This window comes from Rhipicephalus sanguineus, chromosome 3 (genome assembly GCF_013339695.2).
Source record: "Rhipicephalus sanguineus isolate Rsan-2018 chromosome 3, BIME_Rsan_1.4, whole genome shotgun sequence".
Lineage (NCBI taxonomy): Eukaryota > Metazoa > Arthropoda > Arachnida > Ixodida > Ixodidae > Rhipicephalus > Rhipicephalus sanguineus.
Genome location: NC_051178.1, coordinates 58964056 through 58989432, shown reverse-complemented (window position 1 = coordinate 58989432; position 25377 = coordinate 58964056). Strand labels below are relative to the sequence as shown.

The 25377-nt window shown below is 46.6% G+C and overlaps 2 protein-coding genes across 3 annotated transcripts in view; both read right to left on the bottom strand.

The window, feature by feature from the left end:
• The window catches only part of LOC119386661 (uncharacterized), a 45743-nt gene extending 29470 nt beyond the window's left edge, over window positions 1–16273 (bottom strand). For both annotated transcript variants that reach the window (XM_037653945.2, XM_037653946.2), the window contains exons 1-2: window positions 15865–16273; window positions 12795–12847 (exon numbers count right to left, since the gene is read on the bottom strand). In XM_037653945.2, coding sequence (XP_037509873.1) covers window positions 12795–12847; window positions 15865–15973 — 162 coding nt within the window. In that variant the 5' untranslated portion in view covers window positions 15974–16273. The remainder of the gene's footprint in view (window positions 1–12794; window positions 12848–15864) is intronic.
• The window catches only part of LOC119386663 (coiled-coil domain-containing protein AGAP005037), a 481393-nt gene that overhangs the window by 343520 nt on the left and 112496 nt on the right, over window positions 1–25377 (bottom strand). The gene's annotated exons all lie outside the window — the stretch shown is intronic.

The window sequence follows — 25377 nt, the reverse complement described above, 5'->3', positions numbered from 1 at the left end:
ATTTAAAGCTGCCCTAACCTCCCTAACTAACTGAAGCTTTCGAGGCCTCAGACGCGCATCTCTTGGCGCAGTGGGAATAGTATTCTTGCTTACGCTGCTTCTTCGCGCGCACTATGGTTTCGCAAACTGATCATAAAACTCAAACCTTCCGCAAGACGATATCAAGATTGTTTCTTTGTTCGTATATCAGAATCTTGTGCTCCCCACTCCTGCATAGCCCTTCGGGGATGTGACACACTGACATTAATATTACTATTGATTAAAACGCACATCCTGCGCTGCATTTTACAGTACTCCGCATCGTGCTTTTGCAACTCCCTCCATGTCTGACACTTATTATATAATGAAATGAGGCGCGTCTCGTGGGAGCATGTTCCCGTGTTTGAGCACATATTAGCTTATCGCGTTCCTCTGCAAACGGGGGAGGTGGCTTTGTGTTTCTAGTAATTTTAGTTCTGATCACCTTGATCGTGCATCCTTTTCTTTTCGGTTAATATCACTATTCCAACGTAATCAACTTACCCGGACCAAAGCATTACGTTACCTCTCCCTCGGGCGCTTTAGTCTCAACACTGCAACAAACTCACAATCTTTGGGGTGTGACATAACCAGAAAACGGTTACTCTGCGATCAGTTTCAACGCAGGCTAAATATGATTACCAGAGATTCTAATGGTGTTTTTTTTTATTTAAGTTTCCACATCGTAGCTGTTTAAACTTGACAAAACTCCGTTGCCGACCCGCATTCACTGGTTGAGAGAGGTAAAGACACGTTAAGAGGGCGGGAGCCCAGACTAGCTATGTCAAGGCACACAATGCCAAAAAAGGAGCATGGTATAGTACAGCAAGTGGGTGGGAAAGGAAAATGAGGGTGAGGAAGAGCGATGCGATGGTGACGAGGAAGGGAAAGGGGAGAGGAGAAGGTAAAGCATGACATAGTCTTGTATATTGTGCTATAGCAAGGGGTGGAAAGTAAGCGAGGGTGAGTGGAATCACAATTAGTGAGTTAGTGAGTGGATTCCACTCATAATTAGGGAGTGAAATCACCTTCCCGCCAATTCACTTTGGCTGCTGATGTAACTGCACTGACAACAAGCTACAGCCACGCCGTATGCGTAACCTTCATGAAACATTTTAGTGGGGTTCCGCACCCTGAACCGACGGTCAACATGAGATGTGGGCCACGCCGTCCGATATAAAGAAGTCAAATTACAATCGTTGCAGCGGTGGTGTTTTTAGTAAGGCCGGCCGTGCAGGTTCATGACGCAGCATGATCTATAAAATGTTGGAAAGGAATTACGGACGCCTGGTCCTGGAAGAGGGATAGCACTGAGCGGAAAATGTCACCGCTCATGCTTTGCTGCCGCGATCAAAGAAAGTAAGCAAAGCCGATTTCGGAATGAAGCAGGCTGCCTCGGTGCAGTCAAAGTGTGGTGCTATTGCCGCGCCAACCGCGCAGGTCCCCCCAACCCTAAACCAAAGAGTTGACGCTTGCACTCAAGGGAAAAAAGGTTTTCATAACGCCCTGCTCTTGCACATTTACAGCTACGTATGTCTGCGTATTTTCGTCGCGCATACTGTACCTGTACACTTTCACTACACTTAAGTAGTTTACTGACAGCTTACACGAGACGACACGGACAGAGCTTCGTTATCTCCTGGTGATAAAACGCGGTGGTTACGATGACGTATCGCAGCATATTCTCCGCCGCGGGTGGATAACCGGTGTTGGAGGTCATATAAAGACGCAGGTACTACATCATTGGCCTCTGTGCCAAAATAACTACAAGACCCACGCGAAACATGCTGATAACATTCATGTACTACCACATGGCGGCTTCAGTGACGCGAGTACAAGCCATTTCTTGCCGTATGGCAACACGACACGAAGTGGCTTGTCTAGTGTCCGTGTCTATGCCCGTACGCCGAGATGACACTGCAGGCGCATACGCTCACAAAAAAGGCAAACGCATTCGCGCCAACGTGGAAACGTTACCCGACAGCTAAAGGAAAGCATGCGAGCATGCGGTAGCACACCTACACTTTTTCGTGTCATCGACCACTACGTTAGAGTACGGTAGATGTAGATGCGCCGTTAAGCAAACGGTGTTGGTTCAGCTCTCTTCGATCGGAGGGGCCGATAGTCGCACTCGAAAGCGCGACGAACTGCAGACACCATTTGTTGATGCACTGCGGGCTATTTCGGCCGCAGTGGGACTGGCGCTGAGCAAACCACTCGGAAAGCTGCAGTTGGTTAGGGTGTAGTGGTGGTTTGGTGGGTTAAAATTCGTCAGGGCACAAAAGGAGGAAGAAAAAGATTCTGACGCTTTTCTCAGTCGCACGCCGCTGAACTACGTATAGAGGGTACGTCGTAGGAGGCTGGATATCGCTATAACAGTGGCACGTATACCCACTTTGTACGACTCGCATACAGGTGGATAATTTATTGAATTCCAGCATAAAAGAGACGTGAACAAAGCGACGTTGGCAGATCTTTGGTTTTGTTGTTATTTATTATATTATAACAACCATGGGTCGTAACACCAGAAACGTAGTGATTATAGTAAGCGATCACATTGCACGTTAATAAAACATAATATACGGCATTCATCATTTTGTAATACGGGGTTTCTACGTAGCCGAGCCTATGAGACCTGACGTTCACTGCACTTCTTGAGCAACGTTACGATCGATAAGCGTTCCTACAGCGTTCACAGGTAGCTACGATCGGAGGCTAGGCTTTTTTTTTTCATTTTTTTTTTTTGGCGGGAAAGCGATGCCTCGGCATCGGTTTCCTGGGTGATTGCAAGACCACGGTTTCATTCGGCCTTTCGGAACCATTATGTTCTCGCTTACATGAGCAGCTCGAAGCTTTCAAGGAAATCTCCGTGCAAAGCAGCAAGCGGCTTTGCCGTTGAAACTCTTTCAAAGGAATGCTTTTTATCTGCAGTGTTCTAAGGTGGCTTCCTTATTTTTCTCACAGTTTTAGAGAAGCTAGTCTCCTTGCGCGCTGGCGACCAGTGATCGCACAAAAGACATTAATTCCTGTTTAATACAACTTCACTGCACAAATGCATTTTCAACGACCTCATTTTAGTAAAAGAAAACTAAACTTTAGAAGCACCAAGACAGCGTCGTAAGGGCTACAGTTGTAGGACTTCTGAGCAGACGATTCCGCTTTACACCGATGGGTGCGTTCTCCATAAAGAAAGCAACAGAGTCCCGATAAAGAACGGTGTAAGGCAGAGAGACAAGATCTCCGCATTGTTATTCATCGCGTGCTTACAGGAGGTTTTCAGGGCCCTAGATTGGAAAGAGTTAGGGACACGAGTTAACGGAGAGTACCTTAGTAACATGCGATTCGCTGATGGAAATTGCATTGATAGTAATTCAGGGAACGAATTGCAACCCATGATTAGTGAATTGGACAAGAAAAACAGAACGGTAGGTCTGAAAATTGATATGAATAAAACTAAAGTAGTGTGCAGCAATCCCGGAAGAGAACAGCGCTGCTTTGCGGTGGGTATCGAGGCACTAGAAGTGGTAAAAGAATACCTATACTTAGGACAGGTAGTAACGGCGAAGCCGAACCATGAGACTGAAGCAACTAGAAGAATAAGGATGGGATGGAGCACATTCAGCAGGCATTCTCAAATCATGAAAGTACTTTATCACTATCCCTAAAGAGGAAAGTATGCAACAGCTGCATCTTACCGGTACTTGCCTACGGAGGAGAAACCTGGAAGCTTAAAATTAGGGTTCAACTTAAATTGAGGACGACGCAGCGAGCAGTGGAAATGACAATGGTAGGTGTAACCTTCAAGGGACAAGAATAGAGCAGAGTGGGTCAGGGGGCAAACGGGTGTTAAGGACATCTTTGACGAAATCAAGAAGAAATGGACTTCGGCAGGACACGTAGCGCGTAGGCAAGATAACCGCTGGTCATTAAGAGTAACTGACTGGATTCCAAGAGAAAGCAAACGCGCGAGGGGGAGACAGAAAGTTAGGTGGGCAGATGAGATCAAGAAGTTTGCAAGAATAACGTGGCAGCAGCAAGCACAGGAACGGGTTGATTGGCGGAACATGGGAAAGGCCTTTGCCCTGCAGTGGGCGTAGTCAGGCTGATGATGACGATGATGATGTACGTTTCTTATAGGTTACCCCAGTTAAGAAATTCCAGTGAAAAGCAAAAATATAATTTGATGTGACCAATAAAAGGCTTTCCACAATGACAGATGGACTATTCCGCAGCCGCTCCTACCACGCAACGTTTTCAGCTGTTATCTTGGCAATTGTGCGAATTTGTTTTGCTTCACATGTTTTCAAAACTGCGAAATTTTCGCACCCATATCTTCAAGCTTATTTCAATACCGTTGAACGTGAACGTCGTAACGGAGAGGACAACAGTGGATGACGGACACATTAGAGCCCAGTGTTTTTCTGTGTTGCACCGCACACGCTCAAAGATGTCACTTTTTCTAACAACGCCCCACGTTGTCGGTAAGTCCATCTAAAGCTTTCAGGCATTTTAGGCATCCCTGCAGACTTTCATCGCTTCGTGCATTTTTCAGTGCGATAACACTCATTCATTCAATGATTCGTTGCGGACGCTCGCGTTCGTTTGTACCGTCAATGCCGCCGGCGTATTGTCGCGTTATCGGCACATATTCGACGTCCTCTCGTAGGATGTTAGAAGCCCCCGCCCCCCCCCCCCCTAGAGACGCAGCAATCATCATCATCGTCGTCAGTCTGCAGAAGGAAGACCTCTATCAATTATATCAAGCTTGCTCTGCCATGCGCGAGCTCATTTCATCTTATGCCTGCAAATTTCTTTACTCCATCGCGTAACCTAACCTTCTGCCGTGTTCCGCACACATTTCCTGCCGCGGCAATCCAATTGGCTGCAGATACGAAGCCAAGTGGTCGCACCTTCACCATTTGCTAGCTGGGCTCTGCTCTGTCTAGGAACGGAATCGTCAGTACGTTCGGTCTTTCCTCGTTTGTTTAAACCCTAACTTTTCGAACGTTCCTTTTTAGGTCACTCGCGTAGCCGGACGCTATGGCTGTCGTTGTCGCACGTACATCTGGCTTCTGCCCAATTATGTAAGCGGGTTCACACTCGAGAACTGAGGAAGTACCGAAAGTGTGCAATGGTTACAGGGTTATCTTCTACACTTTCGGAATTTCTAAAACTAAAGAAAAACCAAAAGTTTACCACAGCACTGATATCCATGCCATTGCTGAGACGAGCGTTGTCGGGACAAACATCAGGCGCTCTCCTTGTGGTGTTCGTGTGCCTACCAGATGGTGATGCATAGACTTGTCTGAGCCGTGCGAGCAATGAAAGTCAAGCTAATTCATCTGGTGCTTTCTCTGCGCGCTGACGAGCATCAACGGTTTTTGTGTCAGTCGTTAGGAAAACAAAAACAAAGAAGACTCAGAAACACCGAAGACATTTGTTCCTACCCACGCTCTGTAACGCTGCATGGAGATGTCCGTGATTTCTGAGGAAAAAGCAGGCTGATCCCAAATACAGTGCAGACACATCATTTCAACTGCCATGTCTAGTCGCGTACTGCCGCGGCTCGTTATCACTGGCCGGTGTTCAAGAACGCCGGCTATAATGTAAGCTAGCTTAAGGCTGATGTTGGATAGTCTCGGTTAATGTTGGCTAAATAAAGATGGCTAGATGATTTCACACAGTTGCCTTCAGCATAGAGTTTCCTACAATACTTACTAGAGGGAACTCTGGCGCTAGTGTCTATGGGAGCTGCAACGCATGACGCTTCAGCCAGCATGGGAATGATGGGTAGTACACAAATTTGTCTGAACTTCGTGCTTTCGGCTCCGTTTGGCTCCGCGTCGGCTGCATCCGCTTTGTCGAAAAACGAAGTTCAGCAAAAGTCAGCAGTTTCACTTCGCCACTTTAACTTCTTTAGGCTCACCAATTCTTATCTGGTCACGAAGTTCACAACGATCCATTCTTTTATCCGAAAGAAAACCAAAACATAGCAATAAACAAAGCCACAAGCACTTGTGAAGCCGCAAGCACGAAGACAAGGCAAATTTGTGTACTACCCATCATTCCCATGGTAGCTGAACGATCGCAGCGCCAGAGTCCCCTCTAGTTAACTTTAGGAAACTCTATGGTCGTGCTCTGGTCGTGCTTTTCTGATTCCATTCCGGTTAAGAAGAGACCAGGAAACATTACTACATAGATTGCGGCTGGGTGTTGCGTATACACGAAGATACCTTTTCAAGATTGGGCAGGAGCGAAACCCTAACTGCAGTGTGTGTCACAAATCTGAGACTATTCACCACATCCTGTGCGTGTGCCCTCAGTACGCGACCGAAAGACAATCACTTCAGTGCGTCGTAGACCGTCTGGACTCCCGACCTTTTTCGGAGGAGAAGCTTTTGTGTGCTTGGGAGCATGCAGACCAGGCCCAACGAAGTTTAAAGTGCCTATTGAGATTTATAAGTGATACAGGCTTAGTTAGATGCTCGTCTTTAGAGCATGTGCGGCATAAAGACTTTTGCGCGTGCCCTGTCCCCGTGCAAAACAGTGTGTACAGTGACTCATTTGCCATACCATCGTCGCCTATCATCACACCTCCCTCTTTCTCTTTCTTTCCCCTTTCCCCTTACCCCCGTGAGGAGTAGCAGGCTAGAACCCGCTTTCCAGGCCGACCTATCCTCCTTCTTCTCATTAAAAGCATCTTCTTCTTCTTCTTCTATGGCCTTCAGCTAAATGATGGCTATGGTGATGACCCCTGTTGGCTAAGTAATGGTAAGGCCCATCGGAGATCCCGGATGGAAGGGGGGGGGGGGGCTTCGAGGCCCTAGGAGGAACTGCGTACTTTGACTGGTTGGGCGCAGTCGCGCGAGCGCTATCTTGACAGGGATCAGCAGACGGCTCACACCTTTCTACGTGCTGTTTTCTGCTATATCTTCACTGAAGCGACCGACAGCACGAAAGTCATTGCCCTCGCTGCAGCAGCCTCGTTTCCTTACGTCTCGTTGAGTTAAGCCAGATCGAATGCTAAAAGATTTAGCGGCTAGCCTTACTTCGCATAAAATTACAGTTTGTTGCTATCACAATTATTGCTTCGCTCTTGCGGAGAAACCGTGACTTCTTTCTCTGATTTTTTTAGAGCGATACCTATGCTCTACTATTCCAGGTAAAAGCCCAGGAAGCCGTCTATCTGAACGCCGAGCACAAACGAGATTTAAGGTTGAGTTTCCGATAGAAAGAAGGCACTTCGTTTTGGTTAGAAGCGTTAGGCTTCGCGAACGCAAATTGGGAAATCGACTTCGAGGAAGCAGCGCTCTGTCGTTGTCGGCCATTGCCCCTCAGCAAGGCCGACATCGAACTTGTCTTCTCCCGCATAAATCTCGCAATGTCGCGCCACCGAAACAGTGTGATGAATCTCATGTTGAGATTCTTCAGGCTTCATAAATTATAGCTCCAAGTTTCAATAACATTTGCTGGCAAGCTAGTTGGTTATGCATAGTTCATAGGTAAAAACAACAAAAACGAAACGAAACACAAGGAAGACATGGGACAGAGTGCTGTCCCGTGTGATCGTTTGCCGTGCAGCACTCTGTCTCGTGTCTTCCTTGTGTTTCGTTTCGTTTGTGCTGTTTTTACCTAAGTTTCAAGGTGTTTACTGCATACGTTTCAACCAACCGTAAAGATGCTGCAGCCTTTCAAGTAAAAAAACATGCATGGTTCAACAGAAGTTGAAGTCGAAGACTTCTCAGATGAGTCAGAAACACAGGAAGACGACTGCATATAGTTTAGCTGCGAAATAAAACACATTTGGGTAGTCAAGCACTCCCGTTATGTCTGAATTGATGTGATGAATATTACGACAAACGGGCAATGAACAGGGTGGAGCAATACTGGAGACTATGTTGAGCAGTGAATCAGCACTTTCGTTCATAGTTCAGCGTAGTTTTGTTGCTACAAAACCATTATACTTTTTCCTTTACTTCTTTCGATATTTGAGCGAGTTTTGTTGTCACGCGTAATTACTAAACTGCTTTCACTAATGTGAAGAGTTGTTCATAACCCGCTTCTTTCGGTCATAACAAAACTGTCGACACTTTTCTTGTTTTGGGGGGTGGCGGGCCGTGGCTTCTTTTCCGACGCTTATTTGCATGTCAGCTCGGCCGCTTCTGGCAAATCTGAAGAGCGGACACGGTAACTGTCTCTTGTGCTGCACGGTACTAGGCAGGCAATTTGCGGAGGAGCTCGAGCATGAAGCTCAACCTTGCTATCGCTTTGAATGCTTCCTTCAAGGCAAAACGTGGGTTAGTTTTCGTCTTTTGGCATGTTCTTCAGCGTAGTCTTATGCTACAGCGGTAAAGTTTGCAAAACAAGGTGTTTTGCAACCAGGCTTCAATTCTTTTTCGCTTGCCGTGCGATGCGAGAGGCATACTTAATGAAGGGACTTGTAATTTCCGCAAGCTTGCGAAGTTTATGTTTCGTGTATGTGGCTTTATAAATCGAGGGTTAGCAAATTGTTTTCTTTAGGCAAGAGCAATAGTTCTTTCTCTAAACATTTTAATAACCATCGATATTATATATATATGCACATATATATATATATATATATATATATATATATATATATATATATATATATATATATATATATATATATATATATATATATATATATATATATATATATATATCCTCTTCAGCCCTCGCGTGCATTAAAATGCACATTTGTTCTGTCCCGGTTTTCGAAATTCGCGCCACTATTAGAGCCAACATTCTTGGTACATTCGCATTCTCCATCATGGGGTGCCATCTGGTCAGTAATGCAGGAAGCATATTATAGTGGAAGCTACGTTCTCGCGGTTTGAAACATTGCGGCATTCTCGTCTTCGACGTTCTACTCACGGCGTACAAGTCACAAATTGCTCAATGATCATCGAGTCATATTTTTAAATTCTTGTTTCAATCTACTTAGGACGGTTTTAGGAATGATTTCCGCACGTAATGTAACCCTAACGAAGAGTATTTTTATTACCACAAGCTGCTATCTTCAAATGTGCATTATAATGCACACTCGGTCTCAATGGCTGATTTTGCCTGCGTACGTTTGCCAATCTCGTGTGGTTGGTTACTCTTTGTTTCACCTAGAAATCAGTAATAAAGAAGCGGAAGGTGTTCTTGAGGCAATAATACCCAGCAATGACACCTCGGAGCTGGAATTTGCTGATGATGAGGCTGTCCCTTACCCATTACCTGTTATCGAAACACAGGTGTGGCGCAGAATTTGACAATGAAGCACCACGGAAGCTGTTGAAGGCCAAGGTCGTAGCCCTGTCTCCATAGCCAAGAAGAACTGCGCAAGCAAGCCACGTGCCAGAGCTTGTGAACCTGGGATCCTCCTCTAGGTGCCGAAACCCAGAATGTTTCGGTGCATCACGTGCAACACCTTCCTTTGCATCACATCTGCGCGAAACTGCTACAAGCAGTCTCACAAGAAATAAGAGTGCTTCCCACGAGCAAATATCAAATTTTGTTATAGGCCAGTGTTGTTCGTTTCCCGTGCATTGAGACCCAGTGTGCATTATAATGCACACACTGGTGTGCAAAAGCTGTTTGCCGTAGAGACGCAAATTTTTTATCGTTTAATAAAGTATGTGTGTGTATTCCAGGAATGTGCTTTGATTTCACCTGTGTTGCAACAAATTTGCTCGGGTCTCAGGAGGCTATATATATATATATATATATATATATATATATATATATATATATATATATATATATATATATATATAATTGTTTTATTGTTTTTGATAAATCGAGGAAAAATCAAAACTTGCTCAGTTCTTCCATTTACTTGCTATAAGAGCGTTGCGCGCTCATAAACATGCCAATATTTGCTTTCTTCGAAAAGTTGGCCTACTCAGTTTTTTAGGGGAATGTGTAATGCACAAGGACGTCAAAGCGCGAAGTATGCAGCAGCTTGTTTGCGAGCGACTGGCGCAAAGAGGCGACGGCAAATTAAGCTTTAATGGTGTTGGTACGCTTCAGGAACGCCGTGTACCGGCACATATTCCCCCATAAAATAAAAACGTGTTATTAGAGGGGAGAACAAGATTACGTTCGCCTTTTAGGGGCGAAGCTCCTAAAGCCGTGGGTCTGTCCTTCCTCTGTGACCGGTTTGTAACCAGCTAGTCGGGGCCACCTCTAGCTCGTGAGAAGCGGGCGTTCTGGTATGCAGTAGAAGAAGAAGACGACGTTGACGAGTGAGGCGCTCGTGCGTGTTGACGTCACTCGTCAACGTCGTCTTCTTCTTCTACTGCATACCAGAGCGCGCGCTTTTCACGAGATAGAGGTGGCCCCAACTAGGTGGTTACAAACCGGTCACAGAGGAAGGACCTCTCTCGCTTCATTTCACGGACCATAAAGCCGTCGTAATGAAGGGACCTCGCAATCCAGCTGCCATGACAACGAAGAAATGTAAAGAACAAAACGAAGAAACGAAACAACAAAATGAACAAGAACAAAATAAAAGTTGATTTGTATAATATACGCACAGTCTTACGTCTTTCTTAATGATGTAATGGGCTAACTTTCACGGGAGAGTTACGGTTTACTGACGATCTCCCCCTCTCGAGCTTCGTCCACTTATCATCATTCATTCCGTAGATATGGCGTGATTTTTTTTTAATTAGGTTGACCACCGGCGCGTTTTTAACCCTCATGATGACGCCAAATATTTAAATTTACATCTGCAACGTTTCGGCTGCTTTGAAGAATTAAAATGTTGCAGAGGTCAACTAGGGGAAGTGTTTGGTTTTCTAACAATGCAGTGTGGTCGTTCTTGATTCATACGTAGATGGTACTACCTATGTTGCCCGATTCCACAACGTTGCCAGGCAAGTACGGTTGTTGGGAAAAAATTTTGGCGGTAAATGACTACTTGTTTTCATTTCTGGGTCTCTACTACGTTACCTGGCATCTGCGGCCGTAATTATACTAACTTATTTGCATTTCAGAAGTCCAAATCAATAGACAAGGGCAACACATGTCATTAATCCTCACTCCAATATCCCTGACTACAGAAATGTCCAACAGGATTTGCTCCGTGGGCTACGAGACAGCTTCGCAGCAGTGTAAAATTTAAGTATCAATTACAGCATGATTTTATCGGCTACCACGTAAGCGCTCTTGCTACTCAATGATGCCGCTGTGGACGTTTTCATTCGCGATATTTAATCGCCGCGAAACCGCAATAACACGTATTTAATTGACGATACATTTCTATCAATTATGTTTGAACCATTCAGTTTGTTATTTCACAAAGGTTGACAATTTCGCGAACTGTATCGGCAACATTTCGGACCTCGGACAAATTATACGGGGTCTTTTTTTTTTCGCACAATAGAGATCTTGGGAGGTTGAAAATGGCTCCAGCCAAGTTTATAGAGAGCCCGAGGTTTCGGGGCCGATTCGGTCCCTTCCTTACGGGGTGACTAGGCTGGTCATGGAAGGATCTCCGCGTCTTGTTTTTCCACGGCTCCGGCTCTCGCTTTCCCTCACGTTTCGGAGGCCGTGAGTGCATACTGAGGGCATTGTTCCTAGGGACCGGTTCACATATGCCGGTGTGTTTGGAATGTGCCACGACTCGAGCAAGAGCCTCCTTCCCAGATTTCTTTCTGTTTCCAGAACAGAAGCACCGTCGAAGTCGATCTTATGGTCGTGCTTCTCACAGTGCTCTGCAACAGCGGTGCGCCTCGTAAATCTTCCACCCAGCCAGACGGATTTCTGTCAAATTGTGTACATGGAGATCTTTTATAAAAACTATATGACTGTCAGGCCATGGACGCCTGTAGTGGGGCTGAAAAAGAAGCACTTGTCCCCTCCCCCCACCCAAGCCACACCAGGGCTCCTTCTCTCCCACCGCGATGCAGCACGGGTTTGCGCCCACCAAGACAAAATCCTGCCGACGTCCTTGATTGAGGCATGTGACGTCTTCGCGCATGAACCCTAGACTGAGGCGGATAGGCGGAAATACCTTGGCTTCTCTAAAGTTGCACTGAAATGACTAATTAACAAAAATCGCTAATTAGCCTTTAGATCATTAACTTGCAAGGGCAGTTGTTTACGTGGAAAAGTTGTAGGACGTGACAATTTACGGCATACCCCTTTTTTAGAAATACCCAATACACACGTAATTTGAGATATTATTCATCGAAATCCGAGGCCCCGATCGAGGCGATATCAAAACTGAACGGGGCTTGCGCGCAGGAAATGCCGCATCTTTGTTACGTCACACCGGAACTTCATATGACGAACTTTGAAAAAAGTGAGCGTAGCAGCTGAAGCTGGTTAGCAAGAAAGCACATACACATGTTGACCGCTTGTACGACAAATCTGTTCAAGCGCTGACAATGAACCACGTAATTAGTGAGGACGCTTCTGTTTTGATACCCGACATCACTTTAGAGTTAACATGTGCGCCAAAGAAGCTGCAGGCGGCAGTGGTAAATGAACACTGCTTATGAACATATAATAAGGGAAAAAAAAGCCAACGAAAGGAACTGTGATACAAACGTTGCGATCCGTATAGCCAAGGCCATGAAGCGCTGACAGCGATTCGGTTGTCGCTCTCGGTGTCTCCCTTTACTCCAAATTCACGTTAAACTTCCGACAACAGCCGATGTATAGAATTCCACAGAGTTCCTTTTTCGAAGTTTAAAAGAAAACATCTCAAGGAAACAGAAAGTCGTTGAAAAGCTAAAGAAATCAGAACAAAAGAATTCTACCTTTCCTTTGAAGTTCTCTTGAGCACACTTCGAAGCTCCCTTGGATTCTTTGTCTGCAACAAAAATGAAATAAAAAGTGAAGAACTCGGTCAAACGAAGAAGTCGGCTTCGGTGCGCGATGTGTGTCGTACTGAAGAAAACGAAAGAACGCAAAGAAAAATGGTTCAGTTGAAAGGAGAAGCGGTGAAGGCTGATCATGGTATTTTCGTATGGCTGCTTCGCTATGGCATTGACTGCTGACTCCACCGCTTCGTCCACGGCTCCTCACTCCTGTGCAATGACGCCGACATTGTGTTTGCGCTTATAAGTGCCGCGAATACGAGCGCTAAGTTGTCTCCTTTTTACGACGAACAACATAAATATTTGTGTATCTGGTTGGCAAGTTCGAGCTATAAAAATGAATTCGTGTTTGTATACGTTTCACCCAGGCACTTCGAAAACAAAATGCAGTCTTTAGGTTTTTTTTCTCTTTACTGCTGGTGTCAAACAAAAGCGTCTTATGGCGTTTACTTGGACGAACCTCCAACTTCGAACCTCGAAAACAAACAAGAAATGTTTGGTATGCGGGCTGGCTTCTTCACTTTCTGCCCGCGTAAGTGTTTAGGCTCACTTCGTTTTTGAAGCGGAGGAATATCGCACGCAAGAAAAGGTTGTTCCTGTCACTTCCTCCTTTCACCTGTGTAGTTGCCTCATGAAAATGAAGGTATCTAAAGTTTGCGACAAGAAGTTTGTTATTTGTAACTACAGGTCACAAAGACTTTAGAATGTTTTCGTGCCGCCATGGATCTTTACATTATTGTTGCATACATTGATAAAAGGGATAATAATTGCAATATTAACGTGAAAATGGATTCCTAAGAGTGGAATTGAAACAGGCTAGGCTAAACTTAAAACTGTTCCGTTCTTTGCATTGTTAGTTTGCTTATAAGCACTCCGGGACCGGCTAAAGTCGTTCGGGCCAGGCTCAGTGCTTTCGTCTTTCACGTGATGTAACAAAAAACCGCGAAAACGGGCCGTTCTCAAAACGGCACTGGCGAGGACACCTCAACGGTAACGCGCAACGGGACTGGGACGGAAGGATGAGATAACTTTAGTTTGTCTGTAAACTTAGTAGCGCTTACGCTTTGATGGGTTACCGAAGAAGCCTACGTGATGCCAAGCTGGTAGCGACACCTGATGACGCAGAACCAAAGTGGAGACACGCAAAGCTGATATTGTAATAAACTACATGCTGCGCTTAACTGCTGGTAAAATCATTGCCAGATGGATAAGCAACCGTCCATCCGGCAATGCTTTCACCAGATGGATGAAATCTCGTAATGAAGTGCTTTTAGGGGCGAAGCACCTTAGGGTCTCGCCTTGTCGTCGTGTCACGTCTTCGTCACCGTCCATTATAAACGAGTATGCGCCACAAAAATTCGGTAAATCCCACTACTCGCCACAGGTGCACACTATGCATATTATGAGTTAAATTTTCGTAGTTACTGACTAAAACATTGTGTTTGGCTTAGCAGTGGTGCCAGAATCCCCGACGAAATTTACCAAGGCGCTGAAGTTTCTCATCTAAAACCAGAGACACAAACGTGCATCTCTATGGTAAAGCCACCCTTTTGAAACACCTCTTCTTGAAACTTACGGCGAAGCACCGCAAGGTGTCGCTGCCAGCTCTGCCACCGCCGTTAACGGCTCCGGAAAAACGCAAAAACGTAAAAGGTAAGATGTCTACGTACTATCTAACATTCTCTATTGTTGCGAGCAGCCGCACCATACGCAAGATACGCAAGGGGAAGCGGGGACCAGTTGGAGACGCCGATGTAACCCCCATCCTCCGGAGTTCCCCTGTCGCTCTTCAAGGTCACCTAAATGAAAACCCTCTCCGCTTTTTCGCGATCGTAGGCTCATGTGAGCCGGGGAGATAGGGAAATCGCGCCAAAAGCAGGCGAAGCTATTTATCTTCAAAAAAAGAGAAAGTACTCCTTCCGAACTTCACGCGCTAGACCAGCCTTTCAAAACGCTAGGGGCAACCCGCCCATGCTGTCTTTGACGTAGGTATAAGCCTGGCATGAAACAGAGTGCAACAAAAACACAACAAAATATTTTTACGGTATAGCGCCCCGATAAAAATGAACATATATATATAAGGATTACCTGTTCATTGTTTTCCCGAAACATTGTCAGCGGAAACAAAAAATGCTTGGCCGCATGAGAGCCACCTGAATTTTATTAAATGACGGAATAATAGGTGTAATAAAGTATGCCAGAAATTGACCGCTTTGCAGATTGTCGCGAAAGTTGCGGCTTTGTGTTGCCTAAGCATTGTATTATATTTTAATAGGCGTTTAAAACCTAGTTTTAGTTCAATCCTAAACATCGTCGTTAGAATGTGCAAATAATTGCACGTTGGGGAAAATTTCCACATAAAATGAACGGTCCCGCAAAACACGCTTTGAAGTATGCTCACGTAAGTGTAAATGAAATTTAAATTGTTTATTTGCCATCTTTACAAAGTACACTATACGCACTATCTTATAAAATTGTATTTAAGAATAGAATACGCTACTGTGCTGAACACAGGCTTTAAGATGGAAGAATGAATTTTGCAAAATTATTTTGACGTAGCCTCACATGTTTAAAACTCAAAAACATGGCCCTTGAAAAAACACGGGTGAAGGTTACACAAAAGCATAACACTATCTATCTATCTATCTATCTATCTATCTATCTATCTATCTATCTATCTATCTATCTATCTATCTATCTATCTATCTATCTATCTATCTATCTATCTATCTATCTATCTATCTATCTATCTGTGTGTGCGTGTAAATATATATAAAATAAAGCGGGCATGTGACATCACGAACAAGATGGTATTCCAAAGCAATCTGATTTGCCGCCATCTTGTTTGAAGGGCAGTGATGTAGCATAATGCAATTGGCTCACGTCTCAAAGTTCTGTCAATGGCTTCGCGAGAATTTACTGCAGAGATCCGCTGTCTGTCTTAGTTGTCAGTTTAACTGGTTGCCACGAATACTGGCTCACTGCCATCGTTATAACATGTTGTACGCACCCAGGTCACACCCGTGCGGCACGGGCTTCTGTCCTCTAACGAAGAGCACTGCGACTGCGGCGACAACCGAGAAGCTCCATAAGCAGATGGTTCCTCCTTGCCGCCACATGTTGCCGCTGAACGCAGCAGCAGCACCGACGCCGTAGGCCTAACGCCCCTGCACCGTGCTTCTCTCCGGAGTTCTTGAAAGCAAAGAAAGAAAAATGAACGACGACACGACACCGAGATGATGCGGGCGTAGCGTGGCCGAGGCAGCCGCGAGCGAAGCGCGCGTAGCGCATGCGCCAACGGAGCGGCTTCTGGAACCGGCGGCGTTCGCTTCGCCGTTCGTGCTTTGAGAAGATTGCGCAAACGAACATCGCCATCTCTTTGTCGTGTTTCTTCCCTAAATCGTATACATCCTGAACAAGCTTGTGAAACACGGTCACTCGTTGTTCTGTGCCACCCTAGCAGCGTGTCGCCACAAGGTATAGCCAAATACACGATTGTGTTCGTTCTTTATCGGCGTCGCGCTGTCTCACTCTCCCTAGATTCTCTCCCCCCTCTCTCTTTCCCTCTCCACCTACACCTCGGTTGTATGTCTCTCCTCTTTCCTGTTCCTTATAGCGAATTCCTCTTTACATCGTTCCTTCTTTCCTACTTCGCCATTTCTTTCCCGGAATTTCATTTTTTTTCTGCCTTCGCCCGCTCTTTTCTCGACGCCGTTTACGATGTTGTTCGGCATGAATGCGGATGCATTTTCGGCTCTTTTCATACGCGCGTTACCCTGATTTACTGTCTCGTCTTTCTGCCTTACTATTTTTTTCCCCCTACGCACCCGTCACATCGCTCTTTGCTTGATCCCCTCACTCGTCCATTCGAGCTCCTCTCCTCAGCCCTTACAGCTCTATGCACGTGTTGCTTATCAAGTCGGCCGCTGTGTTGTGCACCTCGTATGAAAGACATCACTCAGTGAAAGGGGGAGTTACAGGATGCGAGAGAGAGAGCTAGAAAGAGAGAGATAGAGAAGAAGAGCTTCAGAGACACTTCGAAGAATCGCTGCCTCGTATTCCCATTCAATGCTCTCGTCTGCGACTTTTGAAAAGTACCTCTCCGAGATGCGTCTGTCAGAGCGATCCTCGCGTCAGATCGACGGCAATTTACGGACGTCAGGTGCGATTCTCTTTTTTTTTTTTTTTGCAGCGCTCGCGGGCTAGGTGAGCGCACCTAGGCCGGTTTCACAATAAGCGTGGTGGTGTTCCGGAAGCTCGAGACGCGCTCGGAGCACCGGGAGGCGATAGCCCAGGCCGAGCTCTTATGTATACACGGGGCGCACGCCATCTCACTGTGTTTAATCTGCGTTTTTGCGGCGATATGCGGAATACATCAAGCAAAGCGGGAGAGACAGTGTCGTGCAGCGACAAAAGCGACCGGTTTTTCCGGGTCTTTTTCTTTTTTTCGTTTCTCGTTTTCTCTATTTTCAACGGGGCGTTTGAAGACGGGCGGCAGCTTGCATTGCCGTTTCCGTCGGGATGCGTCGAATGTCTCGGAAAGGATTGCGCAAATTGCGAATTGAGGATGACAGTTGGAGTGCTTTCGGGAAATACATTTCGCCAGACTGTATAGCAAAAGGTAAGTAAAGCAAAGCATGTAGCAACCTAATCATTTCGTTTGCAATACGAAGGTATGTATACTCGAAGCATCCATAATAGCACAGCGACTATGATAGCGGGGCATTCTAAATGTACATAGACAAGAAAGCAAAAGCAACAAAAGGTAAGCAAGAAAGAAAGGAAGCAAGTGAACTCTCTCCCTCTCTGTCTGACAAACACACACGCAGGCGCGCGCGCGCGTACACACACACACACGCGCACACACACACACACACACACACACACACACGCGCGCGCGCACGCACGCACGCACGCACGCACGCACACACGTACACATACGCAGGTGCACACGCACGCATGCACACATACACACCCACACACACCCACACACACACACCAACACGCACTTTCTCTCTCTCTCTCTCTCCCATGCACACGTACACTCCGACAAATCCGTGCCTATTCGCAAAGCTAAACGCTTTTCAGTGTAACCCAATAAATACGTCTTCCCTCGGTGCTTGCGTTGCGATCATCTATGCCAGTGATTTTGCCTGCTTCATTCTGTACATACGCGCATCTCTTTGAAGCTGCAGGAAGCGAGAACCCAGTCTACCAATTCTAGAAAAGTAAGAAAACGACGTAAAACCTCCTGCCGATGTGTGGGCCACGTAGTCGCGGGAACAAAACATTGCTTCACTTTCTGTCCTCTCAGGGAAGTACATCACTCGCGACGAATATATAGGGGCGCATACAAGTCAGCAGCGAACAGAAAGTCTCTGAATTCGCAATTTTTTTTGCTCCATTAATCATTCCTTCCTTTTTCAACGAGTAATGCGCTCCCCCTTTACTTCTTCTGAACCGGAAGTTCCTAGCGCGGTGCATGAAAAGGGCACGAAAAAGACAGACAGAAAGGTCTGCACCAGGATAAGAGGTAAAGGATGCATGTAGGCGGTAGAACCCTATCGCGTAAACTTCTTTTACGACGTAGTTTGGCGCTTGATTCAGCTTTGCGGAATTCGTTTTTTATTCGTATGTAATCCAGGCCGAAGCACAAGCAGATATGGGCCGCCTGTTTTCCTCAATAGAGGAAACGAATAAATGGAGGCGTAAGAATGAGAAAGACCGTGCGCCATCCTGGAAAAAACACGCCGTGGCCGTGGTCTCCGTCAAGATAATTTTATTTTTGGTGGGGCGTAACCATGCGCTTTCTACGCATTTGCTTTGAAGCACACGACATGGCTTGAAGGGCCGCACAACCTTCAAGCTGAGGGGCACGAGGAAAAAGCCCGGGAGCCTTCGCACTCGCGGGAATAAAGCAAGACGGCCAACGGGGTAAGGAAGAGGAGCAAGAAACTTTTTATGCGCGGGATTCACGGAACCTAGCGTGCTTCTTGATAGGGGCGGCGCAATTTCGTACGTACATACGGCGGCTGATTCCGTCCGGCATTGCAAGACCGGACACGGTAGGGGAGGTAGACATAGCGTGTGCTTCTTGGAAGCTTCGAGGTTTCGTATGACAGAGACAGTAGGTGAGGTATAATGGATGAATAGTAAAGCCCACATATGAATCGGTTTGTACCAGGCCCGTAACTAGGGGGGGGGGGGGTTGAGGGGGTTCTGACCCCCCCCCCGAAATTTTTTGATGCTTTAACTTTTCGGGTGATACTAAAATATTTACACGCCTTCACAGCGACCCCCAGCTGCCAAAGTTACACTGCAACTTTCCTGGCATTGCTTCCCTCTCCTTCCTTTCTTCAAACCTACCAGAACACCTCAGCGCTCCCTCCCCCGCACGCGCACCTGCCCTATTTGTACAGCTTTGCACTTCGCCCTCGCGTTCCTTCGAGTCTTTTCTTTTTCGTCTTTCACCCCGTAGCAGCTCCTTTATTGATTCCAGATGCTTTCCTTGTGCATTGCCGCTGGAGAAGTTATCCGTCTGTGCGGACCGCACGTGTCGGCTTTGGGTTTCTACGAAAAGCGCGTCTCCTTCTGTGAAAGTAAACAGTTCGACAGCAACGGCAACACCAACACGACGTGCGCAAATTTGCCAGGGAACGAAACCCCTAAGCGGAAAAACTCAGCGGCGCATTCCGAGGACGCAGGCTGCAGGGTAAACTTTTCTCAAACTGTAGTCTTCGCCACCGAAACGAATCATCGAAGATGACATCTACTGAAAGACTGGCATATCCGAGCAACTTCGAACAACCTTAACCACACGCAAGGAAATCTACCTCTTCTGTACACACAAGGTATATGCGCCTCCCTACAAAGCACACAAAGCGAGGATACAGCCGGCACACAATCCGGCACCAGCGGTCAACTTTCACAGGAGAGAAAAAACGCCGCCAAGCTGGGCTGCGCGCGGGAGTACAGAGGCTGACGTCACAGCCTACAAAGTGCATTTTTGGGGGGTCACGGCTATTTAATTAGCGCAGCCCAGAGAGAATTATGCAGGCGCCCAGGGAGCCGTCTGTGAAAAGGTGACTTTTTCACAGGAACGGAGCAACACCTGCTTTCTGGACTGTACCACGGGAGTGCAAATGTCTCGGCAGTGCATTCTTGGGGGGTTCACGTATATTAAGGGGAGTATGGAGTGCCCATGGAGTCTTCTGTGAAAAGGTCTTTAAGTAGCGTTAATCCAGTTTGCTGCAGCGGGAGTACAATAATGGTCCTGCATGCACACCAGCTGTAGCGGCGTTCAGAAAACACATGCGCCACGCGGGAGCCGGCGCGTTCATCACACTTCTACATTCTAGCCACTGTAAAGTGGATAAGAGAGGAAGAAAACATCGCCCGCCGTTCACGCCAGGCAGTCGAAGCAGTCGCAAACGTCTTTTTGGAGCCACTGGCCACTTCTGTGTGCGTGCACAGGATTGCGGCAGCAAAATGAAAAGACACTCTGCAACAACGAAGCAAAGGAGTCTTGCGTCTTACTTCAAGAAAGTTCGAACCGATGAAGCGGACGGAGAAGAACCGCCTCCTTCGAAGGATAAAACTTCGCCCTCCTCAGCACTGGTGGAAAGCCAAGCGCGTCGGAACTTCTGTAGCGACTCAGGAGAATGCACCGGTTTATGTGAATCACCTGAGAACGAACACAAGCAGGACACCCATGCGCCGCCGGAAAATGATGGTGGCCGCAGTGCAACTCCAAGTGACCTTTGTTCTACAGTCAACGCTGGGCAAAGTGACGCCTTTACCACTGGGCAATGCCCAAGGAAGGTGAGTGGCATGGCACCTACACATTCTGGTTCGCCTCCCCTCTGTGCGACGAGTGCGAATATTTTGGACTTGGGACTGTTTGTCTCGAAAAGCAATAATGTAAATGATCCAGAGACGACGGAGAAGCTGCTGCTCAATCCGTGGACCCCTCCGGCTAACTATGATTATCCAGCCACAGGGAAAAGGAATCTGAAGTTCCAATCTCACTGGGTAGATCGTTACCCATGGCTTGTTTATTCAGAGAAGCTTCAAGGAGCATTATGCAAATATTGCGTAGTCTTCGCAAGCGAGTGTGCAGGAAAAGGGGAGCACCAGCGCTTGGGCTGTTTTGTAACTAAGGAGTTCACCAATTACAAGAAAGTCATGGACGCCTTTAAGAGCCACGCATCCAGCAGTTATCACGCCATGTCAACAACGCTATCGGAGAACTTTTTAGCAGTCCGGTCCCGCTCACAGCATGACATCTTAACACAACTTGACCACGGTCTTAAAAAGCAGGCGGAAGAAAACCGCAAGAACTTGCTGCCAATAATAGAAACAATCCTTTTCTGTGGCAGGCAAGAAGTACCGCTTCGCGGCACAGACGACTCTGGTCCGATAAATATGTCTGAAGTGCTGCCATTGAAAAATGATGGAAATTTCCGCGCACTGCTTAGGATGAGAGCAAAATGTGGAGATGCCGCCTTGAGAGCTCACATGGAAACATCTCCGGCGAATGCGCTGTACACGAGCCCAAAAATTCAAAATGAGTTGATCACCCTCTGTGGTAAAATCATACAAAGAAAGATAGTTGAAAACGTCAACTCAGGTTCGTGTATTTCAGTTCTAGCTGACGAGGCCACTGATATATCTCGCACCGCCCACATTTCCCTATGTGTAAGGTACGTTGGACACGACACGTCGGGAGTGCCCATACTTAAAGAAGATTTTGTAGATTTCGTTCCCGTGTACGATCTCACTGGCAAGGCGCTGGCGAGCACAATCCTGAACAGCCTTAGAGGTCATGGCTTTGACCTGAACCTACTTTGCGGGCAAGGATACGACGGCGCGGCATCAATGAGCGGCCACCTTAACGGTGTTCAAGCCTTCATTCGTCAAACAGCGCCCAAAGCGTTGTACGTGCATTGTAGCGCCCACTCGTTGAACCTTGCTCTGCTTCACGCATGCAAACTCCCCAGCATCCGCAACTGTTTGGGAACTGTATCCTCAACCTGTACGTTTGTGAGAGCTTCGCCACAGAGGACGAACCAACTGCGAGACAAAGTAGAAGATTTAACACAAGAAAAAAGAAAATCAGTTCTCTCCTTTTGCCAAACAAGGTGGGTAGAGTCACGATGCACTTCAGCGTTTCCTTGAACTGTACGTGCCTATTGTACAATTCCTCGAATATTTGGAAGAAGAGGCCGCGTCATCTGATACTTCATCAAAAGCTTCTCAACTGCTCAATGCCATTACGAAGCCCGAGTTTGTCGTTTCGCTTCAGATCTGTAGCGACCTCTTCTCTTTGACACTGCCACTTTGCAAGTTTCTTCAAAAAATTGACTGTGACTTGGCTCAAGCGTGCGATCACGTAAAGAATGTTATAGACGTTCTTTCCACAAAAAGGGCTAGTGCGGAAACGGAATTTAATAAGATTTTTCTGAAGTCGCTCTCTTTGCTGAAGATCACAAATGTTGAGATGGCCCTACCACGCATCACTGGAAGGCAGATGCAAAGAAGCAACGTACCTTCTGCTACTCCCGAAGAGTACTACCGGAGGAATGTGTATTTGCCTTTGCTGGCTGACTTCGAAAATCAATTAAGAGACCGGTTCGATGCCCATAAGAAGGTCGTGGTTGGCCTTAACATGCTGCTGCCGAAATTCTGCGCATCGGCTAGCCTTTCTGATATTGATGATGCAGTGCAGTTTTACCTTGGCGACATTCCTTCCGCTAATGTCATCGAAGCAGAGTTCACACTGTGGGTGAACAAATGCTGCCAGATCGAAGAAAAGAATCGCCCAGCTTGTGCTTTACAGGCCTTAGAGATGTGCAACCGCGACTTTTTTCCGAACATCCACAGCCTACTTTCTATCCTGGCGACTTTACCCGTGTCGACGTCGACCCCGGAACGGACTTTTTCCACACTGAGAAGGCTGAAGAGCTACCTTCGAAATCATATGAACAACGACAGATTGACCGGACTAGCACTGCTCAGCATCCATCGAGAACTTCAAGTGACCCCAGAACAAGTCCTCACAGAATTTTGCAAGTTGCCGAGAAGGAAAAACTTCCCCGTTTAAACTTCCCTCTATGTTTCAAGAGTCCATTAAAAGCTAAACCCAGCTAGCCCAAGCTTCAACCCTTCTATTCTTTCGCAATTACGAGGAAACTATCCAGCAAGCAGAATGTGCGAACGGTAACAAGAAGATCGGAATGTCGGGCGACTTGTTTGTTTGCTTGCATACATACTGTCACAGACTGCCATTTTTGCGACCCGGCGTAACGGCAAATTAACGGGCGCCGCACTCCCCCGCTGACCGGTGGAACCGTTCGCTCATGAAAAGACTGGTCTTTAGTGCAGGGAAGTACTGAATGGGGTGTTCTTCTTCAAACGTTAGTCGCCGATGTTTGATCCTTTGTACCTACGGCGGCGTCGGCAGGGTCGTCAAAGGCCGCGATGCACCCCGAACCAGCTGTAGACTGCAAGACGCACCGGCTGAAACCAAGGAAACTGACCATTCCCACGGGCAAAACTGCTTGTGGACAAGCCGTATGAGAGAACCCCAACAGGTTGTCACTCTCGCTCAGTTGAGGACCCTCTCCTAATTAAAAAGGGACGCGGTCAATATATTTTTAGGGTGGAGTTTCTAACAATGAAACGTGCATGATTGGACCCATGTAGAGGTCTCTTTTCCCCCAGGACGAGAATGAGGGGACACGGAGGTCGATTTAAGCGCAGGATTTCGCCTTGCTAAGCAGTCTAGTTGCTGACCAACATGGTGTAGAAGGAGATCAAGAAGTATCCCTTAAGTGGTTGTGGCTCCGTATCGGCTGGCCACCTAAACTTAGCCATTCGTCTAGTTGTGACGCGAAATTAACGTCTGTAACGTAGGCATCGGTACTTGAATCTCGAGTAAGTTCAACCTGCCCGAGATCGGCTTCAAGCACTAGCCTACCGGAAACACCAGCGCTGCAACACCGCCGACATCGCAGTTGTGCGATGTCGGCGGTGTCGCATCCGATCGTCGTGGACTCGAAGCTGCCGGTCATCACAGGTATCCCTTCACCTGCTTATACCTTCGGACTTTCTCATCAGTAGTTTTATTGTTGGTTAGTTTTGTGTAGTTTGTAATACTTCTCTCTTGTAACCTGATTTATTGATTTTATATGTATTTTGTTAGTTGGTATTAAGTGTTGTACTAGATTCCTCGTGCTGCAATATCACTAGAGTTTTGTTTTTCGCCACACACGTCTCTGATCTCTTCACTGCCTCTGCTTACGTACGGAACGACCTAACCTGCTGCCATTCCCGTCGCCGACTTCGCGCTGGCGACGCTAGAGTGGCAGCTTGTAACACATACATACCGTTTTTGTACCGTGGTTACATTGTGTTACTTCATCAGGAGCCGTTGGTCGCGGTGTCCCCGGCTTTGGTGGTGCTATTGTCCAAACTTATTTCTTGCTTTAACCAGAATTTGAGGTTGACATACCAATTTCTTTATTTGGGTACAAATAATTGAAAAGTACCATCGAATTATTACAAGTAAGCGATGTACTTGATTTATTCACAAAAATAAGCCAGTATAAATCTTAAAAAATGGCAGCCGTTCTACACGCAAACCCCCACCGAAAAAAATTCCTGGGTACGGCCCTGGTTTGTACGCTGCGCTGAACAAAGGGTAAGCGCGCGCAGCATGAATACGCGGACTAAGCAAGAAATTTAAGAGACGTCAGGAGACTCTACAAGTAGGACCGCATGCACAGTACCCGATCGTGCGTTGTCTTTCTTTCCGTCTCAATGCATTTTTTTTCTTATAATGTTTGCTGGAGTTGAGGTCTTGAACAACTGTTTTGGAGAAAGCTGAAAATCTTCTTTTGCGTTTTTTTTTCATACACAAAGGCTGCGTCTCTGCATCTCTTGAACATCTTGAAAGCCTTTTATCAACGAGCCACAGCAGTCTGCCTCGACTCATCCACTTTCTTAGTTGCAGCTGCATGGCGTAATGTGGAACCGGTATTGAACAGCATTTTTAGTACGGTAAAACCTTTCATATACAGACGCTCGGACATTAAGTTATGAATTTTTGAAGATTCCACGCATGAACACCTCTACAACTTGAACACGTTTTAGCGGAGAAGGTTGTTAACACAATCTTAGACGTTTAGCGCCGCTCTAACACAGTAAAAGCAAACAGAAAAGAAGGAAGGAGGGGCTCACCCTGTAGTCTTGCCCTCCTTGTCTGCCTATCCTACCCCCGCACCCCTCTTTTTTTTTAAAGACGATAGTCTTTCTTTGGGAACTTAAACGCAGAAATTTTGGTCTGTCTGTCTTTCTGTTTGTCTGTCACCCCATTCAGAGAGCCGGCCAAAGTTGAACCACTTGCTTACCGCCCACCCATCTTGAGCTGGTACAGCTGTTCACACTTGTGAACGCTGTCGATCAAAAAGTAAATATTACGCATTTCTGAGGCGCAACATGACTAGGTAAGTATTAGGTGGTG